At 42.9% G+C, this 17,408-nt stretch overlaps 1 protein-coding gene across 1 annotated transcript; it reads left to right on the plus strand.

Moving 5' to 3' along the window:
• Positions 1–404: 404 nt before the first annotated feature.
• MUC13 (mucin 13, cell surface associated) lies at positions 405–16,171 on the plus strand. Its single transcript, XM_062578868.1, has 13 exons — positions 405–598; positions 1,167–1,229; positions 3,594–3,700; positions 4,577–4,683; positions 5,564–5,614; positions 5,908–5,966; positions 7,365–7,513; positions 9,007–9,132; positions 10,207–10,318; positions 11,758–11,795; positions 13,549–13,636; positions 14,676–14,883; positions 16,121–16,171. The coding sequence occupies exons 1-13, from the start codon at positions 405–407 to the stop codon at positions 16,169–16,171; spliced, it is 1,353 nt and encodes a 450-aa protein (XP_062434852.1).
• Positions 16,172–17,408: the final 1,237 nt, after the last annotated feature.

Consider the following 17,408-nt stretch of genomic DNA (forward strand, 5'->3'; position numbering starts at 1 on the left):
GGGTTCTGCTTCCCTGAGTCTACGAGATCTCAAGCCCCTTAAGGCCAGGACTGCTCCTCTGATCTGCCTTTCCCGGGTTTCTCTGCTAGCGGAGGCAACGAGCCCCACGTTGAGGCTGCACCTCCTCTCCTGTCTTCCCTCTCTTTCCCACTGGCCTTTGCTGCCAGGGGAATGTGTTGGGCAGGATTACAGCAGCCTGGTTGCTTCCTGCTTGCGTTCTTGGCCTCCAGGCATGGACCCCAGGCCCTCACGTCTGTCTTGCACAAGCCTGCCGTGCAAAACGCTCCCTGCTTCACAACTCCCGCAAATGATGCCAGGGAGCAGACCATCATGGGGAGCCACAGAGGCAGTGGGTCTGGAGTCAGGCAACAGGCAGGTGAGGGATGCCCAGGGCTGTGGTCACTATGCTCCACGCAGCTCCCCTGCTTACCTGCTCAGCAGTCGTCCTGCACACACGGTGGTTCCCCAGGACTTTTCCTCCACACAACACTCAGTGGGGCTACCATGACTCTTCTTTTCCCACCAACAGCAACGACAGTGACTCCAAATGCATCTGCACCAACAGCCACTTCCCCATCTACATCACCACCAACTTCAGGTGAGGAGAGAACTGCCCTCCAGCAGCCCCTTGCGAGACGGGTTCTGCTTCCCTGAGTCTACGAGATCTCAAGCCCCTTAAGGCCAGGACTGCTCCTCTGATCTGCCTTTCCCGGGTTTCTCTGCTAGTGGAGGCAACGAGCCCCACGTTGAGGCTGCACCTCCTCTCCTGTCTTCCCTCTCTTTCCCACTGGCCTTTGCTGCCAGGGGAATGTGTTGGGCAGGATTACAGCAGCCTGGTTGCTTCCTGCTTGCGTTCTTGGCCTCCAGGCATGGACCCCAGGCCCTCACGTCTGTCTTGCACAAGCCTGCCGTGCAAAACGCTCCCTGCTTCACAACTCCCGCAAATGATGCCAGGGAGCAGACCATCATGGGGAGCCACAGAGGCAGTGGGTCTGGAGTCAGGCAACGGGCAGGTGAGGGAGGCCCAGGGCTGTGGTCACTATGCTCCACGCAGCTCCCCTGCTTACCTGCTCAGCAGTCGTCCTGCACACACGGTGGTTCCCCAGGACTTTTCCTCCACACTACACTCAGTGGGGCTACCATGACTCTTCTTTTCCCACCAACAGAAATCACCACAACTGCACCTGGAACAACAAACACTTCTTCACCTACACCTCCACCAACTTCAGGTAAGGAGAGAAGTGCCTGTAGGCTTCCACTCATTTTCAGTGTGTATGGCTTTCCATGCCCCAAAGTAGGGACCATTCCTCTTTTTTAGCTTTCCTTTGCTTCTCTTAGCTTTAAGTCACTGAACCGCTGCTTTAGTCTCTAGTTCTTCTCATCTTTCCTTTCTTTTCCCTCTGCCTTCTTGTTATGGGGAAAGTGTGGTTTGAATTTCATCTGTCTCCTCCTTTACTGGTTGCAGTCTTTCTGTCTCAGACTCGTATTATGCTTTTGTAGGGCTTCTGGAAATTTAGCATCTAGATACAGGTCTGCTAACCCATTGGACTCCCTCAATTATTTTTGAATATAGTTTTAAATAATGGCTGTCTTTCATGAGCATGTTAAGATTGTCTTACCTTTTTTTCTGCAATTTGCCTTTTTACTTTATCTCTTGCTGGCTTTTCTTCAGTAAGAAGAACATAATCAGAAAGTTTATTCTGGGACTGGACGTTCTGAACATTTCTTTTGCAAATATGTTCTATCTCTAGGGGAATTTTTTGAGGTACATTATGTGTTTTTAGGTCAGCTGGGGACTTTTCTCTAATAGACACATGCAGCGTAAAATTTCAAAATATTTAATAGAGAACTCCAACATTTTCTGGTTTTTATGCACTCTCCTGCTTATTTTGATAAATAACTGTCTTAGAAAAACCATTCTATTTGAGATGAAAAACGGTTAGTATATTTTTTTCCATTTAATGGAAGATCTCTTGCCCATCTGTGAGAATTTATCTGGAGAGTTAAGTTAAAGAAACCAGACAACATGAATGCCATATTTTGTGCCTTGGAAAGAGAGCTATAATTACCATCCCATTTTTAAGATATAAAAATATAAGTTATAATTGCTAAAGTAATTACATTACTTAGATATCTTACATAAATATTTAAAATTACTTATAAACACTTATGTAACTTAAAATTACTTAGAAAAAATGTATAGCAACAACCATTAAAAACGAAGAGTATACCCCACAAAAATTAAATCTATTTACAAAATGATTGGGATTATTCTTGCTTCTCCCTACATCTTTTTTCTCCCTTTGGATTTTTTACTACCTCTTTCTGGACTTTCTCTTGCTTATTGCTGTGCATCTTTCTAGGCTAGCTGCCTTGCTTAATCTAATTTCTGAGGAAAAGGCTTATCAGAAAGTTTTCCTTGAGCACTACTAGTATTTCAAGTGTTTAAGTATGCTGGAGGAGAAGCGAAGCTCTTGTAGTTTAAGGCAGGGACATAAATTACATGTCGTCGTGGATTCACCGAAGATGCTCTGAGCGCAGAAATAAGAACCTGATCCTGTCCTTGGGGTAGCAATGATCAGCTCGACTTTTGAGGAGAGAGAGGGAGATGTGAGGTACCTGCAGAGCCTTCTGACAGAGAAAATTTGCAGGGAGAGGGCAAATCAAGGCAAGAGGACAGCTGCGAGAGAAGAGCTACCACAGGCAGGCATGCAGCATAAGTCATACCGAGCAGCAGATTGCAGGGAATAAGAGCAAGGCACTACCTAGAGGACAGAGCAAGGCAGAAGCAAGGTTGAGAAGGAAGGTTTTGTGGCCTTACACCGCCTCAGCATTGCCCATGCACTGAGCAGGGCTGCCATTTTAAGTCATTTTCCCTTTTCCATGAAGGAGCACGACTTCACCTTCCACAACAACTCCAGCAAGTCAGCAGAAGGCACTGGCTCAGCTCAAACCTGCACAGGGCAATGCTACGCTGCAGTAGAAACATGGCCATAGCTGCCAGTTAATGGTCACATTACGGTGATACCTGTACACAGCAGCAGCTGTGCTCTGACACGTGCTGAGGCTCATATACAACGATAATTAGCTTAGGAGCCTTCATGTTGCTAATGTGTCTGCAGTAAAGTACCCTGCTATGACACTGTATTATAATAAGGCAGGGTTGGTGCAGCAGTACAGGATTAAAGATGCATGGGCTATTGCAGTTGGGCATTTTCTAACTTTATCAGTCACTGATTTTAGAAACCCTCAATACCCTTTTTTTTGTTTGTTTTTGGTTTTAGCTGTACTAAGTAGACTTAGATAGTGAGTGGTCAGTATAATAGAAAATTAATTTCAACCTTATTCTGCATCCTCACTGTGGTATCTTGCTGGCTTGTGTAGGGAAAACAGTTACTATATAGACATTAAACAAACAAAACATAGCAATGCAGTGTTTAATTGTATCTATACACTACAAAATGTATTTGGTACTTTCCTTTAAAAAAAAAAAATCTATGGACTATATAATAGATCACATCTGCTAATTAGTGCAATATCATATAAATTCTGAAGTCAGTATCTTTCATCTTTGTATCAGGGGACATCTGTAGTTCAAAACCATGTGGAGATAAAGCAGCTAAATGTATTGCTCTGCATCGCAATTTCACTTGCCTGTGCCCATATGGATTCTACTTTAAAAATATGGATTGTCACAAAGGTGAGTTGCAGAAGGGTGATCTGTTACCTCACATAACTGCTTGGGAGAGTTTTTCCTCCCATATCTCTTGTTCTCATGTTATAACCAAAAACATAACCAGTCTGGGAAAGCGACTGCTGAATTATGCTTGCTCTGCAGCCTGCCACTGCTACAGTGACCTAGATAATTATCTCACAAAATAGCACTGCAGCCAAAGAGGTTAACGTGCTAGAAAAAGAAGGTGTATTCCCTGGAGATTAACTATGTGAAAAGGAGGAAGAAATCTTTGTGTAAACTCGACATCAATAGTTATGGTCAAGATTTTACAAAACCCAAACCCACGTAGACCTCTGAACAACTGGCTTGGTTTTCCCTATTGCCGCACGCTCATCACAGTGCTGCTGAAGTGCACTTCTGAGGAACTACTGAGAGGCAAGCATGCATGGAAATGGGGCCTCTTATTTAAGGGCCAGCAGGCAAGATTCTCCAATTTACCTGTGAGCCGAAAGAAGGAGGTAGACACTGAACTGCTTCCTCAGAAATGCTAAACTATGTCAGATGATTAATGGCTGTAGCTGCAGGTTTAGAATCCTTAATATAGATATTTGTTCCACTAAATGCTGTAACACCTTAGATGAGCAAAGTCATTTGTTAGCTTCAGGCCATGCTTACAGCTCAGCAGTATTCAAGCTGCCCAAGCAGGCCGGTTTGGCTGGGCCCTGAATCCTGCCTGCTTCCCAGGCGGCAGACAGGAATGTACGAACTACTCCTCTAGCACATGCCAAATAGCAGAGATTGATCTCTGTGATGTATCTTCTCATCTCGGAGAACTCCAAGGTGAAACCCTCCTTACTTAAGTGCCTTCTAGTTACTTCATATCCTTTGTTCTCATTGCAGGGATAATATTCCCAGGGCTCATTACCCTGCAGGAGTCCTACGATTCTAGCGTTGAACTGCTAAACTCCATGCAGTATGAAGAAGTGTTCCTCTCTGTAACAGCATTTGTGAGTGGCTTTATTTTTTAAACCTTTCATGTATATTTAATGCTTTCCTGAATGTGAGGCAGACATGATAAAGACATGCTGCCTTTAAAGTAAAGCCTTAGATAGTTTCACTCAAGGAAAATAATTCTTTCAAAGAATACTTTGCGCTTGTTTAAATCTATTCATACAAGAGCTGAATTTTGCCCTCAGATGAGTACATGCATGGCTCTTAATGAAGTGAAGGGATGTATCTGAGATCAGGTAATATCTGCATTTGTAGTGTCTCTTCTCATATACATTGCTTCCCATCTTTCATCATTCCCTTCCAGCAACGATGAGGCTGAGCAGTTTTCCAGCCCATTTAGTTTCCAATCTCTGCTGTTTGCTGAGGGCTACATAACATCTAGCTGTAGGAGTAAAAATAAAAAACTTTTTTTTAGAGAAAGCTATTGTTTCCATACAGCGTGAGTTTTTCAGAATGGCTGTCCAGCTGTGCCTGAATACCTAAATAACAAGCCTCTTTCATAAGCATGCTAGTATTAGTATTTTAATGCTATTAATGGAAAGGATATTACACACCTTGAGTGTGCTGCAACTATAGATGAAGTTTTGTAATGGTTTTCCTGAGAATTAGGACTAATTGATAAACTTATACTGCCATGCTGAGACGGTGGATTTTATGTCATTTCCTGGAAGTGAGGAAGGAGAGATATTTCCCTTGGCCAGAGAACTGGTGTGAAAATAATTGCCAAATGTCAATCAAAAGTCATCAAAATAGTTATCAAATTCTTCATGTTACTTTCTATGATTTTTGGGGGGGAAAGTAACCAAAAAATGTCCCCTACAAAATGCCAAAAAATATTTTCCCCAGTTTTTCATCTTACATTGCTTTGTGACATAGCTACAGAAGGAAATGCTCTGCAGTGCTACCTCCCTGGCCTCCTTCTCGGAGGTGAGTTGGTGAGGGAGTACCTGTAGCTCCCCAACCAGTCAGCCCTCATGCACTGTGTGACATTTGTCTGGCTCATGTCTCCCCACTGCTCTCCCGCATTTCCCATTTTACAGCCCACAGCTCCCCTGCTGCTGCAGTGTCTTGCACAGCGGATCTGACCGGTCACCTCGCTTTATCTGCACCTCTAGTAGCAAGGTCTAGGTCTTTCCCTTAGGACTGAGGTCTCAGTGTGCCATGTGGTTTCAGCCTATGTTCCTGCCCACCCATAATTCCAATTCATTTATCTTTTGTAGTTTAGGAACATTTTCAGAAACGAGACGAGCTTTGGACAGACTGTGATCGTGGAAATTCAGTAAGTTTGCCAGTGGGGTTTTTTGCGCAGTGTGTGAAGCTGCTTTGTGTCCTTCCTGCACACACCGTGTTAATCAGCTTCCCATGGAGTACTCGGCTCAGGGAGGGATATGGGATGAGCTCAGTTCACTGTGGCTCCTGTTAAATGAGGCTGTTTTGTTTTGGTATTTTGGCCCCATTTTTATCTCAGAGATTTCCAGGGAAGTGGACTGGCTGAGGCAGCTCCATGGTGGATCTCCCACTTTTAATATGCTAGATACGACACTCTGCTAATAACTAAACAATTTTGTCCCTGTGGTGTCTGACATCTCTGAAATTGTAACAGTTAACTCTGAAGTTCCTGTGAAGAGAAATCAGCCAGGTCCTACTTGGAGTCCCAGTTTAATTTAAGAAATGCCCTCATCATAGAAGCCCGTTGCATCTTATTTTGCATTTTCTGATCTCTCCTGATGGCAAGCTGAGTAAAGAGGTTATTGAATGGACTGTGGTGACAGTGGCTCCAGGCATAGGTCCTCTGCTGATCTAGGTGGACACCGTGAGACATCCCTCTCTTCCCATCCCCACCTATTCGAGTTTACTGTCCCAGAGCTCTGCCACCTTCTCTGTGAGCGCTCCCTAATCTACATGCTGGCGCACACAGCAGTCGAAACCCTTTCAGCTGCCCTGGCAGATTAAGAAGTTAAGCAGACCGTTGTACGAGCAGAGTTGTGAGGGCAGTAACTTCCAGCGGAAGGATTATGACAAACTCTTGGGACATGGTAACATCTTAGGGCACTACAGCAATCTACCACTTACAGGTATTCGTGTGCATACCCCAGCAGCACGGAGTTTCACTGAGGCCCAAGGTAACCCCTGCTGTGCTTCTTGTCATCAGGGAGGTCGCTCTCAGAACCTGACCCTGCCGGCTTGAAGTTAACCTTGGTACTTCTACAGGGCAAACAGACCCTTTGACTTCACTGCAGTCATACTCGGAATTACCTTCACCACACTTCAGGATGGGCTCTCCGAGTCAGGCCTGGGACACAGCACAGCCCGGTGTGAACATGAGGCTGGGGTCTAACAGATGAGGTGCTCCTCACAGCAGCTGGCCTGAGGCTGGCCCAGTAAAAACCCAGTAGTTTCATGTCAACAGCACACAGGAGAATGATGTTGTTAGCACCAAACTCACCAACCTTTACCTACCAGCTATCCGTTTACATTTGCATTTACCAGGAAGATGGCCACTAGTGGATTCTTGAGCTTGAACTCATTTTCAGGTGTCCTAGTAACAATGCATATTATGGGACAAAAGAAGGTAGCGGAGAAAGGAGGATTTTGCAGAAACCTGCTGTTGTCTTTGCATCTAGCTTGCTACCATACGGACTATACGAGTTTTTAAAATGACATCTGTACTTTTCAGACCTTTACGAAAAAGCAGGTCAGTGAATACTCCAATGAACATAACACTGATGAATATCTTTGCGGAGAACTCAAATGTAACAAGTGAAAAAGTTGCTTCAGCAATAAATGAAGCAGTAAAAAATTCAACAGAGGTCACTGAATACAGAGGTACGTAATTCCTCAGTGTAGAAGTAAGTAATTACTAGGAGCAAAGGTTCCTATCTTTAAAGCTGATTAGGACATTTCTCTGTGCAGCAAAGCCCTTAAAAGCATAAATCCTTTTGATTTTAATAATCAAAGTGTTCAATCTTGGGCAATTTTGAAAACTCAAACATTCATTACTGGGCTTTTTTTTTTTTTTTTTTTTTTGGTCTTATTAAGGCTTTATACTTCCTATGTAGAAAAACAATGGAAAATACTGATTCCCAAATAAGTAATGGCATGTTGATTTTAACCTGCTGAGTGTTAAGTGACTGGGGAAACAGATAGACCAAAATATATACAGAGATATATTGTGCTTCGTAGAATAAGCCACTGTTTTACAGGCAACTCTGGATGAAACTTTCTTTAGACTTAGACTGCTTTTCAAAAATTGAGCAAGATATTCTTTCTTGTCGTTTATCGAGTATCTGAGATGGGCTATATCTAGGCATTTTTATGTAGGAGAACAGGGAAGTGTGTGCTTCAGTGCTTTCTTCAGTCAGCCTGAGGAAGGTAAACCTATAAATTCTTTCTAGAAATGAGGCCTCAGTGATTAGCTACTGAACTGAAAGTGACTCATTAGTCTAAACCAGTAAAGTGCTGTGTTACTAGAAAGTGTAATACTAATACTTAGAAAACATTTTCTAAATAAAATAAGTCTTTTTCTCACTTTTTGTTTAAAATACTCCTATTTTATTTGGTTTTAGAAAAAGACATCGCTAATAATTAAAGAGTCCAGTTCATGGCCTATAGGCTCAGTTTGGCCTCTGAGGTAGCTGTATCCACCTCAGCCAATGACATTTTCTGTGTCCTAGTCTTAAATGCGAGGGAGAAACAGAAAAAAATGACAGCTCAAAAAGGACCAGAGCAATCATACCCCTTTGCTGCATGCCATCTGCCACACTTTGTAAACCATTGCCACATCTGTGTGGGAAGTGGGTGTTACAGGCTCATGCATCGGTGATGAGCAACCTGCTCAGCAAACAGCATGCTGCTGTTTCTCATGCAACAAGCTGCATGCCCATAACCTTTCATTATCTGTGCAGAACGTGGTGAGATATGGGTCAGTTGTGCAAAATGCTAAGGGGCTAGTGGGGCTTTTTGCGTGTGTGTGTGTGTGTGTGTGTGTGTGTGTGTTTTTCAGGAGAATCAGAAAAATTAGTGTTCAGAATATGAACTTTCGGGATGGGGTAGCTGGGTGGTTTGGAGGCTCTTACAGGAGCCTGAGAAACAAAAGGTCAGAAACTGTGATGGAAACAGAATGTTGACTGGAAAAGAGCAAGGGAAAAGAAAGAGTTGCTCAAAATGCCTGAAGTATTGATGTCCAAAGAAGGGGTTTAATTTTTTTTTTCCTCAGAATTACTAAATAATTGTTTTGTGATTTGCTGACTAAAAGTGACCTGCTTCTAATGAAAGGATATTGTTAGTACTAAGGTTTGCTTCCTGTTTCTCTTTCAAAGCTACAACCTATTGTGCTGTTTTTCAATGCGATCTCAGAACCACGGACTGCAGGGAAGCTATGTATCCAGAATGCATATGCAAAAGTAATTACTCAAAGACAGCTTGGGATGACCGTACTTGTTCAGGTAGGAACTTTGCTACTTTACTGCTCCTGGAAGGCTGACCTGATTATGCCTGTCTCAGTCCCATTTTGGTAAGGAGGTTTCTCAGATGTGCTGAGCTCATGTAACTCTCAAAATCAGGGAATATCTGTTGTATTAAGCAAAGCCATAGGAACACATACTTGCCTTTCACTTTCAAAACATCAGTGCCAATAGAATAAATCACTAAAGCTCGTGGAAGATCAGTAGGTAATTATTTAAATGCATCGTGAAACTCTGTGTAAGAACTGAAACCTGAATGGGTAAAGAGTGGAACCAACTGAATCCTACAGCCTTCTCTGCTAGGACATATTTTGTAAATAAGCTTCACATGTTATGTAGAGACAGAGGTGGAAGTCCAGGTGCAACACAGTGATCTGTTAAACAAAGCACTGTCCATCGCTGATGCTCCTGGGATTGCATTTTGACAAATTTTTGTAGGGTGTATGAGTTATGTGATTTTTAAGTTGGTTTTAAACCTTTTAGAGAGCCCTCTGTTTATATTTTGTAGCCATCCTCCACAACCCTGACATGTACCTTATTTTCTTGGTGTGAAAACTACAATTATCACACCACAGAAAAAGCCTAACCTATGAGATTTTAAGAAAAATTATAAATACTGCAAACATTCAGGATAAAATCACGAGAGCTGGTTACGATAAAGGCTAGTGACCTGCCTAAATCTGACCCAGTTTCAGATCACTTGCAGTATAAATCATCTGCTGTGGTATCAGTCTGTAGGCCATCGGGTTGCCCACTGTAAGAAGCAGACTACCTAGATTTCAATTTTAAGCTATGAAACTGAATCATTTGAACAATGATGGTTTACTTCCAATTTTGTGCTCTGTTCTACGTAGGTGTAACCCTAAAAAGGACATTTGGTTGCTTTTAAACCCAGAAAAGTTGTGTGCATTTATAGTGCAATGAAAAATAAGTTTTTTTTTCCAGGTTTTATAGCATCATTAGGAAATAGAAATTCTCCCAAGACAGTGCTCTCCACTGTTGATTTTTCAGAATTACCTTCAATTCACTCTGTATTTTTTCCTTCTGAAAATACAGATTGCAATAGTGACTGTTCTGTAACCAACAACAAGTTCTGTGCAAAAGAAAATGAGATTCCAACATGCAAATGTTTGACCAACTTTGAAACGAAGGATGACAGATGTGTGCCGTGAGTGCTCAGCTTCTTCCTATGTTATAAGCAAAGATAGAATCATAGAATCATAGAATCAGTAAGGTTGGCAGGGACCTCTGGAGATCGTCTAGTCCAACCTCCCTGCTCAGCAGGGTCACCTAGAGCATGGTAGACAGGCTTGCATCCAGGCGGGCCTTGAAGATCTCCAGAGAAGGAGACTCCACAACCTCTCTGGGCAACCTGTTCCGGTGCTCCGTCACTCTCACAGTGAAGAAATTCCCCCTCATGGTCAGGTGGAACTTCCTGTGCTTCAATTTCTGCCCATTGCCTCTTGTCCTGTCATACGGGACAACTGAAAAGAGTTTGTCCCCGTCCCCTTGACACTCTCCCTTCATAGGGGAGAAGAACACCTAAAAGAGGGTGAATCTCTAGAAGAACAACCTGAAGCTATGCCAGTCAGAGAGGTGGCTAAGATGGTCAGCACGTGAACAAATTCCTATGATATCACAAGTTATGGCATTTCATCTGCTTTGCATTAGCTCTTGATGTGCACTCATAACACCTCAGAGGAAAGTAAAGGTGATCCAAGGTCATCTGTGAGTCAATGAAAAAGATGATAGACTACCTCACACTTATTTTGTGAGTTGTCCACCTGAACACAACCCTCAGAGTAACTGATCCATGGCAACTTGGATGCTGAAGCCTTTAGTAACCAAGAAGCAACAGAGCAAAAATTGCCTGAAATCCATAGGTTTCCCATTGATATCTGCAGGGACTCTGTTCCCTGATAAGATCCCAAACTCTATTATTTCTTGCTGGGGTTCCATCTACAGGCATTTCTGTCAGCTCAGGACCAGAACAGAGCAGTGCTGTTTGTTGGTGGAGCTGAGTAGGTCACCAGTTGTGCTGCACTCCCATGGATCGACAGAGGGACCTTACTCCTCACATCTGTCAGTCCAGCTCCTTCTGTTGCTGTTGCTGCTACATGCAGAACAGAACCACTTCTACCATAAAATCAGTATAATGTAAATGTAAGAAACTAGTATGGGAGGAAGATAAAGTGCTGTCCGTTCCTACTGATCTTCTATTCAGGCTGTTGACAAAGACGGCGCTTTTCACCAGTGGGTAGCAATTCCAAGCAGTTCAGAGGTGTACAGCTTAATTCTTTTGGAGAAATTAGGTGCTTTTAAGGTATTTCAGGCTAAGAACCTGAAACTCTGAGTGCCTACCTCACCAACCACACTGAAAATCTCAGAAATTTCTGCTCCTCGGTTGTTTCTCTCTAACAAAGAAACAAAACAATTTGCTATTACGATGGCATCAAAGAGGAAACCTACGGTGAGCTCACCTTGCAAAGAAATTGTTGGTAAAGGGTAAAAATATGCTATTGCTTTGAGATCATCTGCTGAATGACATTAAGTATTTTTTCTTCTTTCTTTTCTTTTTTTTTCTTTTTTTTTTAAACTCTTGTGTAGTTGTGCAGTGGGCTACTCTGGAGAGAACTGTAAGAACAGTAAGTACAAGAATTTCTGATGTTTAGATATTACACAGAAAAAAACTCAGTAATATTTATCCTGCTGAGCAGAGGCTGCGATAACAAAAACAACTAGCATTCTTTAGTAGTGCCACCCTCCTCTACGGATGACAGGAAAATGTTAGAGAAGGATGAGTGATATTCCACTGCTGCCTGGAAGGAAAAATCCTACTCACATCCCATGTTCAGGCAGATAGTAGCATTTCCTCTAATGACCCCTGCATTAAACCTGATAGCTTTTAGTTGAACAGAGGTTATTTGACAGAAAAGCATTTAGTCTCCATCTGAAGACATCATGCAGTGCTGAACCTGGCACCACCAATGGATTAGTTACTCCTGTCTACTTAGCATCAGTAAATTAGTCTCATTTGAAATGTTTCTGTTTTAATGCCCAGCCGTCGATTCTTTTTTTTTTTGTGCTTTACCTTGCAAGTACTGCATAATATCTTGTATTCTCTTCTGGTATAGAAATAATGGCCGTGACTGTGTCATCTCATAATTATATTAGTTTGGAGAAGCTGGTGAGACCGGCCTTCCAAAGTTTTTTCCTCTTCTCTGAGTCAGTTTTGCAGTTCTTATCTGCACCTGTTTCACTTTCCACTATTGTACGGATTAGGAAAGGTCATTTCTCCCCACCCCTCCCCTTGTGTTTGCATGTGGCTAAACTGCAAACACCAGTGCAGACGAAGGGAGACTGAAAAACAAGCATTATGGTTCTTCACTTCTCAAGACTCCTTTGGCTTTATTTGAGAAAAAGGTGTGACTTTATGTGGCCCTTCAGATTCTCACACTGCTTTAGTCTTTAACTGCTATGTGTTTAACAATCCCATGTCTGCAGCTGTGAGATCTTAAATTTTTGTTTGTTTGTTTGTTTGTTTTTGTTTATTTGTTCATTTTTTTGCATAAAGTGTTTGGAAACTGGCTAATGGGAGCTGTAGTGCAGCACAGAGAAGCTTTCCTGTGAATGTTTCTTAGGAAGAATATTTTTTATCCTATGGAAAACGTTTTTCTTGAACAACAGTTTTCTTGAGCAAGACTCTTCTTAAGAGTCTTGGGACTCTTAATGCCCCATAACTTGACCTTTAACCACGAAGTTATGCTGTCTTCCATTTGTGGCATATCCGGCAAAGACCTGGTTCAAAATGCACACATGCACAAATTCATGCACAAAAGGTGGAAGAAATTCATTTTTGTCTACCTTGTTCTAGGATGATTTAGTTTTTCCTGGATACTTTGTAGAGGGGAAATGAGGAAGGTTGTGTTTTGTTTTTTGGTTTTTTTTTCTGTTTCCACCATCAAAAACATAGAAATAGGCTGATCAGGTGCAAATTTTAATTTCTTCTCAACTAGCTATTTTTCCTCCTTTGTGGATGAGGTTTTCTTCATGCAGCCCAAGAAGAGAGATGAGGTAGTGAAAAGGGAAGAACCGTGGAAGGAGATGGGTGTAGAGAATATCCAGCTGAGGTATTCTGCAATGCCAGGCGCCAGTCCTGCATTGAAATGTTCACCTGCCTCTCTGAAAAACCACATGTATGAAGGGCTTATGGGTAGAGTAAGGCCTTTGCTGGTTATAAACACTATCCTGGCAGTTTCTTCACAAAGGAAATAAGCAGTTTAGCTTCCTTCATCTTTTCTTTTGTGGCTTTTTTTTTTTAATAGCGAGAGGAGAGATAGGCCTTTTTTTTCAATATTTGCCATGAATTTTCAATCGCTGTGTCTTTGTTTTTTCCAGATAGTGAACTCATCCTTATAATAGTGGGCACAGTGTTTGGAGCCATTATCTTGAGTTTTGTGGTAGCAGCCACTGTCATTTCGATAAGGTAAGAGTATTTCTGACAATTGAATAAAAGTGGCATTGCTGCATTTTCCTAGAGAACTAAGCAGAAACCCAGAGGGACAGGACTGTAAATGTGCTTGCTTGGGCACACAAGCTCATTAGGTCATGTAGCCATTAGGATTAGTTTTCACCCATGTGCTCTCCACAGAAGTATTTACTCTCTTGCTGTCGATCAGAGCCTGACTGCTTCAACCAAAGCTTTCCAAAAACACGCCTGACCCATCGATCCTCCTCCTACCCTAGCTAGTACTGATGTTGCATCTGATGCGAGAGTGCTGGTATCAGAGAACCGTGTGGCCCAGATTCAGACCTCTGCAGCTTTCCAGTGCCAGCACTTCAGCCCAAGGCCTTGCATGCCCCTCTCGGCTCAATACAGGTGGCGTTTCCAGCCAGGGATGTCTTTACAGCTCACTCTTCCCAGTGTACGGGCTAATTCGCAGTTGCCACTGCAGCTCCTCCCTTCTCCCCGTTTAAGAAAGACAGAGACCCCGAAGCAGCCCCTCTGCCTCTGCTGCCAGCGCTGCTCGGGCGAAGGCTCCCGCACAGCCTCCCGCAGCGGGCGCAGCTCCCCGGCAGGCGCGCCAGCCGGCGAGGAGTGTGTGCAGGAGGGGTACGGGCTTGTGGTCAGCACAGGCAGTTCACACGCACCGTCTGAGTGCCAAGCTCTGGCTGCAGGCAGGAGGGCAACTTTTCTAAACAGGACCTAACAAATGCCTCATTTCCTCCTCTGAAAAGTCAGTTACAGCTGGTGTTGGCCGAGGGAACTCCTTTATTGCAGGAGCTAGTTGAAACAGGTCAAAGTCCTCCTCTGTCTCTCCTAGCAGCTTAGCCCTGTAGGAGATGCCAAGCTTTGCCCTCGGTCACTGATAATGAGAGGTCTTGCAATAGGTATGCTAGAAAAATTTCTGTTGCAAATCTCAGAATGGGACTGGGCATTGAAAATAAAGTGAGAGGGAACAACTGAATGTGGAAGGCACACTAAAAGGTCTTTTGAAACCTCCTTTCTTTCATTTCCTCTTAAGATCCAAACACAAAAAAGATCCAGAGAGGAAAAGTCTGATACAGTCGGCATATTTAAATTCAGAAGACTCTGGTAATACACAGACCAGAATGTTCCCCAGAGTCCAGACTACTTCTGGCCATGCAAACCCAGGATATCAACCAAACAACCCTTATGAGATGGATAACTCACACAGGAGTAACATTTTGGAGAGGGATTACGATGATGAGGTAAGTGTTCACAGAGGACTAAGGGAAATGCGAGCTGTGGTGGGATGGGCCAGAGACATTGCTGAATCCTAAACTCCACTCCAGTCATCTTCTTTTGATCAGTCAAAGTGGTATAAAAGCACACAGAGAGCTGGTGCTGCAGCTGAAAAAAAATCCCTAATACAGAGACTAGCAATCGTCTCATGAAGATTTTTTGAAAGCCCTAGTAGTCACCCTTCAGGCGTGGGAGGGATATGCGCAGAGCAAAGGTCAAAGCAACAGTCTGGCTGCCCAGAGGTCTACTGTGCCATGGGACATTCATCCGCACTGGCTGAAGACATCCTTTGGCGGAGAGGCACACATGCAGACAGGGGGCCCTGCTGACATCGGAGGCTGTTGAAACTAGTGCTTGTTTTAAACCAATTTGTAGTTTCAGCACGTGTTGCAGTGGCACCTCCCAGCTGCAGCCTCACACTAGGATTCACAGTCAATCTAATCTGCCACAGCTGCCCAAAGAGCTGTTTCTTCCAGCACTGGCCCTCGTGCTGCTGTGGTTCGCAGCAGGGGCCTCTGCAGTTGCAGCGTCGCACAAAGTGCGAAGTGCCTTGGAGAAAGCACAGCTATTGCATTGCTAGAGCACAGGGGAGCCTGTTCAGCAGCGCCATGCCCTCCTCTGGAAGGTGCCGTGCGGAAAAGTGCCTGTATTTTATTCTTGTCCTCTGCGAGGGGCTGCAGAAGGAGCAGGGAGCTTGAGAGCTGATACACTGTGGCGTGAGTGATTCACCGGGTTCTGCATGCTCCAGTAAACAGACACTCGTTGCCCATTCAAAGCTTGTTTTAAAGATATTTTAGCTCCTCCTCTGCAGTGCAAGAAACTACTCCTGTTTAGTAAAGAACATCTATTTAATTGCAACACGCTTAAATGTTTTACAGAATTGAGGCCTAAACTCCAAATATGAGCATAACATGCTGTTTAAAAGAAATCATTTTAAAAAGCTGGCAATTAAAAGAAGAAAAACATATATATACTTTTGGTATCAACTGCTTATTCAGAATCACATGGATTTTGACTTTTTTAACTTTCCAAAGATGTCAACTTTGTACTGATGAAAATCTGTCTTTAAAATACATTTGGTTTCCATTAGGGCTGATGTTTCTTGGAGAAAGGACCATCTGCAGGGTGTTACAGGCTGAGCTATTCTGAGAATGAGGCATTCTGACCCGAGCTTATTCCTTTTCCTGTCCAAATTCTTTCTAGTATGAAATCGCACGGGAGCCTGATGGCTTTAGGATGCAGCGCAGAAACTAAGTGACCAGAGCTGTAGAAGGATGGACGACCACTGCAGCAACGAATCAGACCAAAGGGTTTCACAGACTCTCACTAGTGCTGTTACTTCAGCAGCAGAGACGACAAAGTCCATAACACCGGATTCTCTGGAGATTTTCTAAATGAAGACCACTTCTTGGAGGAGATAGTGAGCAATAACTCCTTGAAATAAGTGAAAATAAAAATGAAGTAGAGAATAGGCAGGAGAATGGGATTTCAAAAACACCCAGTGTGCCTAAATGTTAGATTCCTTCAGGAGACCTAGTCATCGGCAAGAGAGCGGATGTAGGCAAGAGACTAGGATTTTAATCCTATTGTTTCTCATTTCTTCCCAAAGAAGGTCCAGGCAATATATGATGCCGATATATGGCAATATACGATGACCTAGCGCTTTGTTGGTATTCTGTGTCAGCCACTGGCCACCTGCACAGCTCTGAGCAATTAGGACATTGCCAAAAAAAACATAAGATGAAAACTGATCTTCGTGAGATCTTCATGAGAACCTAACCCCTATCAGTTACCATCCTTCACTCTCATCAGCCCCCCAAAATTTCATATCCAAAAGCATTCGGTTCAGCTGGTAGTTGTTGTCTGAGACAAAGGTTCTGTCTGACCTTGTACAAAACCTTCCTTCCTGATACAATGACAAAGAGCAATATCTTCAAGCACCGTTGTTCTCCATCTTGTGTGACTAGATTGTTTTTACATTCTCAGTTGGTCTGAAAAGCAATATTTTTTTTCTTTTATACTCTTTACCTTTTGATGGAATCATCTCAGCCCTTTTTCTTTTTCATTTATTATATATACTCAATTCTTCTGAAAAAGGATCCATACTTTACTGTATAACTGAATGTACATTTACACTATTACCCAGCATTAGTATTTCTTGTATATATAATATATATAATGTGCCCACATATGTACATATATTTATAGGTTAAGTTCATCTAAAGAATAATTTAATTTCTTGTTATGTTTTCTGGGGTTTTTTGATATGTGCAGATTAATTTTTCCTATTAAATGTGAATGTTTCTCAGTTCCAAGGCTTTCTTACATTGCTGCCCAGTGGTTGAAGTGGGGTTTTTACCAATCCAGGGACTACTTTATGTTAAAGCTTGTATAGACTTGAGATGCAAATGTGCACAGACTGATTGGATCAGCACTTGTCTGTCACTAAGAAGAGTCAATTAGGAATATTATTAAACCTTAATAAAACTAA

The sequence above is a fragment of the Rhea pennata genome, chromosome 6 (assembly GCF_028389875.1).
Source record: "Rhea pennata isolate bPtePen1 chromosome 6, bPtePen1.pri, whole genome shotgun sequence".
NCBI classification, from domain to species: domain Eukaryota; kingdom Metazoa; phylum Chordata; class Aves; order Rheiformes; family Rheidae; genus Rhea; species Rhea pennata.

What these genes read in the sequence shown, in the direction of transcription:
- MUC13 (XM_062578868.1), top strand. Translation starts at nt 405, where the DNA reads ATGCTCCACGCAGCTCCCCTGCTTACCTGCTCAGCAGTCGTCCTGCAC. An exon ending in AGAGGTCACTGAATACAGAG is followed by an intron (nt 7,514 to 9,006) that starts GTACGTAATTCC and finishes TCTCTTTCAAAG; the next exon opens with CTACAACCTATTGTGCTGTT. An exon ending in AGAGGGATTACGATGATGAG is followed by an intron (nt 14,884 to 16,120) that starts GTAAGTGTTCAC and finishes AATTCTTTCTAG; the next exon opens with TATGAAATCGCACGGGAGCC.